The 11,229-nt window shown below is 30.4% G+C and overlaps 1 protein-coding gene and 1 long non-coding RNA gene across 2 annotated transcripts in view; both read right to left on the bottom strand.

Moving 5' to 3' along the window:
- Nucleotides 1-589: 589 nt before the first annotated feature.
- On the bottom strand, nt 590-5,368 carry LOC111619951. The gene is made up of 3 exons (XR_002755842.1): nt 5,195-5,368; nt 2,622-2,680; nt 590-617 (listed from the first exon to the last, which is right to left on the bottom strand). It is a non-coding gene; the product is annotated as an uncharacterized LOC111619951 (long non-coding RNA).
- A 3,006-nt stretch (nt 5,369-8,374) lies between these two features.
- Nucleotides 8,375-11,229, bottom strand: part of LOC111619949 (protein Jade-3-like) — a 56,606-nt gene continuing 53,751 nt past the window's right edge. The window contains exon 9 of the mRNA XM_023361780.1: nt 8,375-8,692. Within this exon, the coding sequence (XP_023217548.1) occupies nt 8,621-8,692 (72 nt within the window). The 3' untranslated portion in view covers nt 8,375-8,620. The remainder of the gene's footprint in view (nt 8,693-11,229) is intronic.

Below are 11,229 nucleotides of genomic sequence, written 5' to 3'. Positions count from 1 at the left end.
TTAAATGTTTATCACTTTAATTGTTGTTTGCTGTCAGTATAGTAATTTAAATTGCTAGCATTTCTTAATTCATCCAGAATATAACTAAATTATTATTAATTAATAATACTAATTAAGAATAATAAATCCTAAAGTTACACAGTTTTTAATTATTTACATATTCTTTTTATTGTCAAGGCCAATAAAAATCAAACTTTTCACTAATTATAGTCTTATTTAATTATGCTGCTTAATGTTATCAGTTGCTTCTCACCATCANGTGGGAGTGGAGGCAAGTGATGCCTATCTTGGCATTGAGTTTAGAGCTAGCTACAAAATTAGAAGTAGGCATTAAAGATGTAATATGCTTTGTAAATGCCTACTCTAAGTACTATGTTAGGTGGGAATTCTTGTTAACTAGTGGGCATAGTGGCCATTCCGATTATGTGTCTTGGTCTCAAAAAACAGTCTAGGACAGTGGTTTCCAACATTCCTTTATTAAAGTATATTGTTTGTTGAGGTTTGATTCGTCAAGATGTTTCAACAAGACTGTGGATGGGTTTTTTAGCATTGGTACCAGAGTTGTTCATATGAGGGTTGTGAATTAGGCTTTTGGCATTTTGAAGATTATCAAAACTCTGAAAATTAGATATTTCTTCAATAGTTGATATTTTAATTCAAATCAATTTAATTTTTTTAATTACATAAAATATATTTATTAACACAATGAAGAATCATATACATATTGATGTAATAAGAACTCATTGCATGCTGATAATTGACAAAACCACTATTTACTTCATGCCAAGATTATTATACGTAAGAAAAATCACACTAAACCAACGTTAAAAGCATATACAGGGTTCCTACTCAAATTTTTGTTTTGAATTCCCTGACTTTCCCTGATTTTCCCTGACCAACTTTGTCCAAATTCCCTGACCCTCACATTTTTTAGTGTGGAATATCGACATAATAAAACAGCATTTACTGTTAACATTGAGTACATTTAGCCCTCTTTTTGCACAGTTGATATGCTTCAAAGACTGCCACATTAAAAAAATACAGTACATACATCCTGTAGAAAAANTGGCTAGAAGCGATAGAAATATATAAGGCGCACACTACATCTATGTGCATTAACTCCCAAGAAGAAATGGCTCTTTCGATAGCTTGGCAAGCCTTATTACATAATGATTACTAAGGATTCAGTGGGTGTAGAAGGATGCATGAGGACATGTAACGGTTATAGTAAAAATAGTGCATCATATACGTATGAGAAGAGTAAATGCAATTCTGAATGATGGGGACACGACAGATACAATGCATGCGCGGTGGACATCGTACAATCAAATCATCATTCAAATTTTGTTCTTTTTAAAATTGCATAACGGTGTTTTAAAGTAAGGAATCCAGCCGTTTTACCTGAGGAAGGACACGGAAGGTGTTCGGAAAACGTTTGTTTTTTCAAAGTTGTTTATTTTTGTATTTCTTCACATCGATTAGAGGCTCCAGTAAGTAGGTTTCATTTATTTATTATACACACCCCAATGTGCATGAAGAAGTTATAACACTTAACACAGTTTAAGAGGTTCAGTTTCAAATATTGTTTTTTCCCCCATTTCATTTATTTTATAATTACATTTTTTTACAATAAATTGCCAACAAAGATAAAATGAAAGAAAGAAAAAAAAAAAATGGAATGTTTGAGACAATATCTTATAAACTGTACATGGATTAAGTTACATCAGCTTTGGTGTGGAATATATGACAATGTAGATTATGTGACATTTTTTATTTTAATTTTAGCAATTTTCTATAGATTATATGCCAATGCACGATACACAGAAAATTACAGTAGCTGAAAACGTTTGTTTAATTTTAAATTATTTTCTGGACATTAAAGGTTTGATATTATTTGGATTTTCTGTCAGTTGTATATACATTTAAAACTAAGTATTCATGAATATTCAATAATATTAGTATTCAAATTCTTAAGTTTATTTCACTTTCAAACTGACATACTCTTTACAGAATCTTTATAATTCTTAAACAAAGAATGTCTACAAATGATGTGAGATTACAAAAATCTATTCATTAAAAGTAATACTACATAAAAAACCAAGTCTACAATGAACAATTTATATTTTTTTCACACATAAAAGTTCATTATATGCAAGCAAAAAAAATTTATTAATTTTACACCAAACATTCTACAAACATTATTTGATAATTACTATCCATAGACAATTCTTCAAATCATTAAGTGTTATGAACTTGGAAGAGAAAATCTGATTTTATGAAATCACACTGGTACTAATTAGCACTTTAGTCCTATCAATTTCCTCTATCTCTTTATCATTAATATAATAGCTTCATTATCATTGCAAACATATAGTGATACTACTGGTTACTTAAAACAAAGTAGATTTGCTTCTAGCAATGATGTAATAATTACAACTCCAACATGTCACAATAGATGTTATTTAGTCAGATTTTGCAAAGCAATCAATTATGTTAGAGCTTTGAATTATTCTTTAAAATGATTTAATTTGCTTTTTTTCTCTATTACTTTTTAGGAAATAAATTTTTATAATTTCTCACAGACATTCTGCATTATTATAAAAGAACAAAATAACACTTACATCAATTTCTAATTTTTCTATAATTAACTCTATTGTTGCTTCATCTACTGGATAAAGACCTAAAAAACAAACAAAAAAACAAATAACAGAGAATCTATACAAAAGTTATAAGTGTTTAATTATTTATACATAATTACAAACTTTCATATTGTTTATAAAATATATATTTGATATCACCAGTATTCATTAAATCATAAAAGCTGCAAAACTTTGCATGATCTTTACAATAAATAAATTGTTTTATGCACAGATTTATTGCAAATGATTGAAATATAACGTGTTTCATATCTAGCAGATTTTATATCAAAATTCTAAATCAAATGATCAAAATTGAATTTCTAATTTATATGTTAGTTATGTTAAGTAATATTTAATGATACTGCCAAATGTTAGTTATAATTACTAATATTTAATAATTATATTTAATGCTCATAAATTCTTGTATCTACATAAGAAATGGAAATTATTTTTTTCTTGATAATTTTTGCAAACCCAGAAAAAAAACACTAATTTAATATTAAAATAACTTTTAATTCTAATTAATTTTTATTAACCAATTTTTCAGTTAATGTTGAAATGTAAATTTAGCTTAAATAGGAATTTATATTTCATTTGTACACAGGAGTGTTTCTCAGCCTTTTTGTTTTATGGCATGCATGTAAATTTTATGATAGATTGCATGTCATAAAAGCTTCTATTTCTTTAGTATACAAATAAGTTTATTTTTCATTTAAAAAGTTTTAATACATTTCTATTAGTCGTAAATTCAAATCACAACATAATAAATTTTACAAAAATAAATAAAATAAAATCATAATGAATTCTTTTTATCAATCAGATGGTTGGGACTGAGGAATAAAAACTACTTTTTATTTTTATTTTAAAATTCAATGTAGAAAGACTTAGTCTCATTTCCTTTTTTATTAATTAAGCATTTTTCTCCTTTTTTTTAGTTTAATTTCATTTCATGCTAAGAAGTATGTTTCAAATAGGATGTAAAAAATTGTATAACATTATTACTGCTTATGAAATTTGTGAAAATTGTTTTAGTATTTTAATCCAGAAACTGCAGTATTACTCCTGTCAAAATTCATTTCCAGGAACTGATATTTGTAATTGTAAATTCTTCCTCTTTCAAAATGAGAACTAATACTGTAAGATTCTTCTTCAAATGGATCTCTCATCCACAAATAATTTTTCTACAAAAAACTGAACATAATTTTCAAATCTAGTTTTTAGTAGTTTCAATGTTTCACCAACCACATCAATTTCATCATTATGATTAACTTTAGTTTCTTAATTTTGTTATTAATATATTCTTAAAAATATTTTAACTGTTTTTTTAAATGTAAATAATTTATCATTAGAAATGAGTATCATCTTCTGGCCTTTAATACTGATGTTTAGGAATATTAACTTGTACTGGAACTAAAAAGAATTAATCAAAATTATCACCTTTTTAAATATTCCAGCAAATAATTTAATATCGTAAATTTTACGATATTAAATTATTTGCTGGAATATTTAAAAAGGTGATAATTTTGATTGATGTTTAGGAATTAAGTTTCTTGAATACACCTGCTACAAAAGCTAATTTACAGATCCAAATTTCATCAGACAAATAATTATAAAACTGTGATCATTTCAGTGAAAAAACACATATGCATTTTCTCATACAACTCATACACATGTGACAACACATTTCCTTTCAATAGCCATCTTACTTTAATAATGTACAAAAAAAATTATTTGTGATTTGAATACACTATCTTGCATAACTTCTTGCAAAACCATAACTTTGTGATCTAATTTTAACATAATTAACCATTTTTATTGCTTAATCAAGTACAAACTTTAGGCTGGTTTTCTCTGCAAACATTTCCCTTACATGCAAAATTTGGAGTCATAATGTTGTTCTTTCAGCAAATTCTTTGCAACAGAAAAATTCATAATTCTGTATTTCAAGTCATACTTATTCAGAGATACATTCTATGCATAAATAGCTATTAACATTAACTGTTATTTATTATAAATGTAATAACAACCTACTTTGGTAAACAACAACACACAACACCAGGGTATAGTCAATAATGTACTCTATGAACCAATGACTGGTATGTGATAAAAAACAAACAAAAGAAAAATTCACAACTAACGTTTTTGAACTCCCAAGTTCTTTTTCAAGTGTCCGATGGAATGTTAAAGCTTTTGGAATACAAACGTTCGATGAATTGTTTGAATCCGATGCACAAGAAATATAAGGAGGAGTTGGTTTTGTCAGTAAACTGGCAGGCACTGATTGGCGCTAACCTTTAAGTGTTAAACTTTGCTTGCCATCTGAATGCACATCCGCTTTCAATCCCCATTGTATTCCAAAAGCTTTAACATTCCATCAGACATTCATTTACACCTGAAGAACTCGGAGGAGTTTGAAAATGTTAGTTGTGAATTTTTCTTTTATTTGTTTTTTGGTCGATCATCGGTTCATAGAGTACATTATCAACCTACATTAAATGATTAAATGAAAATGTACAAGATCTTTTTGAAATTATGATTATGTACTAATTACTTACCACAGTTTTCTCTTTCTTCATTTAATATTTTGAGCCACTGTACATCTAAATCATCTAAGTCATAGCGACAAACACCTTCAGCATCAGTTACTGCAACACTCATTGTATGCCATTCATTTGAGAATTTATCAGGAGTACATTTTATATATTTCTTGGGACTGAAAAATTAATTTTAACAAATGGTTGTTATAANTTATCAAGAGATGGTGCCTAATGCCTAACTCTAATGCCAAATTGTCTATTAAATTATTAGTATTATAGCCATGTCTAGCCTGATAATATTCAGCTTTAGTTGATGTATAGCTTTAAACGTATCGGGTGTAGTAAAGATGTTTGATTAACAATATAAATCCCTAAGTATACAGATCTTTAGAGCATCTGCAAAGTGAATTGTTTAAATAATTCTATCCATAAATGCAGAATATTGATGGTAGGGGTTTTGCAGGGTGAAAATAACACAATATAAAGATTTTTCCTATAAAAATAACATTCTTTTGTCAGCCCCACCTCAGTAATCTAGTATTAACCCAAAGGGGCACATAACCATGCCCTACTACTCATTTTGAAAGTTCAGTTGGGAATTTATTATTGGCAATATCCTCTTGATGTTCTGCTACCTGAACTTGCAACATTCTAGATGTGGCTCCAATGTACAGCGCATGAATGCTGTTCCTGATAACAGCTGCCACAATAAGATTGCATAAACCCCTGACTTTTCATATACAGCAACACTGTCCCTATCATTACATAACAACCTACATAAGGTAGGCTGGGGAACAATTGGTAAAAGGAGACCATGAGTTCTGAAGAGACAGGCTATCTGTAAAGATAAAATGCCCACAAAAGGAATCGGAAAATGAACAATGCAGCAATCTTATTTATTAGAGAGGAATGTCTGAGGATATATCAATTTCCTGATATGGTTAAGGAGATAATTAAATTTTGCTGGGGAATAACCTGTCTTGCATACTGCATTGTATATAATTCACATCAGTCCACCAGTGGCCAAGCGGTCTTCGTACCCTGAACACTGGGAGTTTGGTCGTAGGTTTGCACCTCGCTCAAACAGGCTGGCCACTTGGAGTTTTCCGGGTTTTCTCCACGTCTGTAACACCTAAATAGGAGCCAGTTTCCCTTAAAAAGACCTCCCCAAAGGCATTCCCCTAGGCACATTGCCCAAATGTTGCATTGCCATAACTTAATAAACAACAATATAATTCACATCTCTTTGTTTACATATATTTGGGTGGAGAAACTAAACACTCTATGCATGAGAGCTGAAATAACAGAATTTACAAAGCATGGGGGACTGGAAGGCAATAGCAGAGACAATTTGTGGTAATGTACCAGCCTTGTGGTAAACAGAAAACATAAGCCCAGAAGGTACTCTATTTATAAGTCTAAAAAGTGTATCTCCTCACCTTGTTCTTGCTCAACAGAAAAATTACTTCTTGTATAGATAGAAGATAACTTGTTTATAAAGACTTACAACTCTTCCTCAGAGCCATTCCAAGCAAGCAAGATATCATCTACATAATGTAGATATAAGAGTGGGTAGCGAATAGCCAACAAAGAACTAAAAACTCTAACCTCAACATTCCTCATAAGTTCTGCAAGAGCAGCAGAGAGGGGAGAGCCCATAGGCACACCATGCTTCTGCTTGTAAATGGTACTGTTAAATTGAAAATAATTGTTCTCCATTATATGAAAAAGCACTTCCCTCAAATCCACCTGGGGATAGAGTGATCAGTCCTAAGGAATAAGGCATTTGTAAGCATTAACACATCAAAATGTGGTACAGATGCAATACAAAGATACCACATCAATCTTATAAAATCAATACTTGCTTGTGGGAGTGGAGGCAAGTGATGCCTATCTTGGCATTGAGTTTAGAGCTAGCTACAAAATTAGAAGTAGGCATTAAAGATGTAATATGCTTTGTAAATGCCTACTCTAAGTACTATGTTAGGTGGGAATTCTTGTTAACTAGTGGGCATAGTGGCCATTCCGATTATGTGTCTTGGTCTCAAAAAACAGTCTAGGACAGTGGTTTCCAACATTCCTTTATTAAAGTATATTGTTTGTTGAGGTTTGATTCGTCAAGATGTTTCAACAAGACTGTGGATGGGTTTTTTAGCATTGGTACCAGAGTTGTTCATATGAGGGTTGTGAATTAGGCATAACTGAATTGCTGATTCATTTTTTTTACATCAATTTGACTGTTTTTCTGTTTGTATTGTATTAAAAAATGTTAATTTGATAAAAGCTGCATGTCTCCCTTGCAAAAGTCTCACACCATACAGATTGAAAAACACTGGTCTAGGGCATGCCACATTTGATGGATTAAGAGGATCTGGGTAATGAGGCTACTATCCTTGGAAGTGCGAGCACCTTCCAAGTCGTTCTTAGAACAATCGTTGTTAGATCTTCCTGTAAAACTATAGAACCAGACTGTTCCAGAAACTCATTGGCTCTAGCTAGAAAATCATCACTACTACAACTAACATCTTGTCCTTATCCAAAACTAACCTTAAAAATTTACTGGCAGATACCACACTTTCTGACCTCCCAAGATTGCTATTACTTGGCCAACTTACTTTATGACCACTCTGTACATTAATCTTTCAAACATTTTACTATTCTATCTATCATATAACATTTGTTTGATAAAAGCTCTCATATTAATGCTCTCGAGCATTTTATACAAAAATCACCTTACAGTATCGCAATAATCAAATGAATCATTCTATATTAATTTTTTCTTCCTTACTCTTTCTCTAAATATCATTATCAATTTGTGTATTCTAAATGTAACATTTGACTACATTACAAACAATTTGTCATTTTGCACATAACTGTTTTCAAATATATGATATTTTTAAAAGTAATCTCATTAAAGTAAAATAATATTAAATTTTTAATATCAGGCATAAAATTTAAAAGTAAAAAAATGTTTTCAGCTCCTTTTAATAACCATTAGACTCTATATTCAAATCCTATACTTCTATAATATTTTTCAATATTGCATGTCAATGATGTGTATCAAAGTTTAAATATAAATCCTATACTTCTATAATATTTTTCAATATTGCATGTCAATGATGTGTATCAAAGTTTAAATATAAAAATTATTTAGAATAAGATATTTAAAACCATAAAGTGGCAATATTAATAAATAAAAAATAATAACAAAACAGTAAAAATGAATACTGGCTAAATATATAATAAGTATATTCATCTACAGAAAATAAACACTTGTAAAGAGTCAACATTATATAGAATGAACCACATAGTGGAAATCTTTATCTCTGATTTACACAAGATCTTAAGACCTTATCCATAAATTTCAATAACTTCTGGAAGCTTAGTAGATAGTCAAACTTTTTTGATGATGGATACTCAATCTTATAAAACTGTATTATCTTATTAGGAAGCAAAAGCTGTTAATATAGAAGAGCTATCTTTCCTTATATCACATTGATGTTGCTTGAGTTTACTCTGTAAAAGCCAACATAATAAATTTATGGTTTAAACACTTAGTTGTAAGAAGAATAAAGTAAATTCTTGTAGATAATTAAACTTTCACACTAGTTTTATTATTTCTAACAAGTTGATAGACAAGTGAATTTTTTTAATACATAGTTGAATTTACTTCATTAGCTACTCTCCCACATATTCCTTTCAAAAGAGACATTACAGCTCATGATCTGAAGTGTTTAATTTGTAGCAGAATGAACTAATCTAAAAACAGAATTTTTGTATAAAGACATTAATGCAATCAAGTATATTTCTGATTCTCAAGAATTCTTGAAGTTTAGGGATGTAGCCACATGGGACAGCAAGGAGTGGCACTTCCCACACTAATCCTCTTCTGTCCCTTACTCTCTGCCAATCCCCACCATAACTCCACAGTTTAAAAGTAAATAACATAAAAATATGTCACAAGCAGTTGAACACTGAATAAAACAGAAAACAGGCACATGAACAGACACAAAGTAAAGAATAAAATTTAATACTTGTTTTGCTTTTCCTTTTTTTTTTTATTGAGCATTGTCATGTTTGCATATGAAATGCAAGAAGCTGCCATTTGATATGGCAGCAACCTGCATAATATGTTGATAGTGATCTTGGACTATTGTTTTTACAGTAATTTCTGTACTTATGCTAAGTCTATGCAAGCCATCAGTAATCCAAGTGATTCACTCAGAAATTTCTGTTACATGTCTGAAGTATACATAAGACACTAGAGCAATAATTATGTCTTCTTTACATTATTAGGAATACAAGTGACTCAATAATTGTAATGCTAGTAGTCTGTAAACTGTTGCTTTTTTCATAGTTGCAAAGTGAATTTTGACAATTAAAATAATAATATATATTTATATGTAAACATATATAAATATATCAGTATTATAATTATTAAATTGTGTACTGGCACAATGAAGTGACGTTTTTCTCAACACTGGGCTAGTTGAATCTTTTATTTAGTTAGTAACTAAATAAAAGATTCAACTAGCCCAGTGTTGAGAAAAACGTCACTTCATTGTGCCAGTACACAATAAGCAAATACGACACGGTTTCGACAACATCAAGCCTTTTTTCTGTACGCATCGTGGTTTCGGCCAGGCTCACAATGGGGCAAAAAATTTCTAGCGGTTGATTGCTCGGATTCGATTTTGGGTCACCCAGAGCGGCAGACTCAAGCCTTAATGCCCAGATACTGTTATTAATATTATATTTTACTGTACGTGTTGCAATTAAGGAAATACAGTATTAAAATTCTACGCAATTTATATTACAGAAAATGCTTTTAAAATTTCTACAGTCGTTAGTAATTTCAAAGCTTCTACAATTAACTAATATTTGTATATATTCAAACAATTTATTACATAAGACAATGGAACCTGGTTAACTGGAATCTGTCAGAGGGGGAATTCGGACTTCGAGTTACGAAGGTTTGGGCTAAAAATCAAGATTTCCTGCATCGATTTATTTGTGGCCCATAATAAACTATCTATACGATACTTCCGTGTGTCTTATAACGTAGAATCGGCGTGTCAATGTAAACCTTTTGAGTTATAGCGGCTCGAGTTAACCACGTTCCACTGTATTAATAAACAAATAAATACAAAGTAAATATACGTGATAAAAAATTGAACACAGCATATTGTATGCAATTTACAAGTAATTTACACTAATTCAACGTAATAAATTTTAATTGTTAACATCAATAAGTATTTTTTAACACAATTTTTAATTTTTCAACTGCTGTCACTTCGTGCACGAAACGAAGAAAAGCGGCCACGTCATCACTGTACGCTAAAAAATGTATCGTTCGGCGTTATCTGTCTCTGTTGTAGAAGCAGTGTCCTAATAAAAATTCTGACATCCCTTATTATTATAAAGGTACAGAAGAGAAAAGTGTATGGTTTGTTGAAATGTATCCTAATATTATGAAACCAAACCGTTGCTCATCATCTGTACCAGACCCGTCTTTAATTCTGAAAATGGCGGCCATTTCTGAACTATTTTCGGAATGAAAACAAAGGAAGAGTAAACTTTCAGCCAATCACAACTACCTTTCGCATAAGACACGTTTTTACGAGCGGAAATTTTTATATATCTCGTTATCTAAGAACTGTCAATTTAATTTCTATGATTTAAAATTAAATAATTTAATGCTATCTTCGATGAAAAAGTTCGACAATCGTTCGCAAAATGGAATAGCCTTTGCTAACTATTTCTTGCCAGAGCATGCACAAAGTTATAGCGAAAAACCATTGAATAGACTTGTCTGATGTCTCGCTTTCACAGGGACTGACCCGGTTTCATGATGCGATCCCAACGTTCTGGTCAATTTGTTATTTTGTCTCGGTTATTTGGTAAATTTTAAAAGTGCCGAATATACAAAAATTAGTGTAGCCTGGGGTAAAATGGAGATTTGGCAACTAAAACATACACTTGCTGTTGCCAATCTAAATATTTTGTAAATAGATCTAAGTACTTTTATTTAAAAAACAGTATATATATACCAA

This window comes from Centruroides sculpturatus, unplaced genomic scaffold (assembly GCF_000671375.1).
Source record: "Centruroides sculpturatus isolate CEXI.00-Female unplaced genomic scaffold, Cexi_2.0 scaffold235, whole genome shotgun sequence".
Lineage (NCBI taxonomy): Eukaryota > Metazoa > Arthropoda > Arachnida > Scorpiones > Buthidae > Centruroides > Centruroides sculpturatus.
Note: the sequence above shows the minus strand (reverse complement) of the source record. Positions and strands in the feature narration are given on the sequence as shown.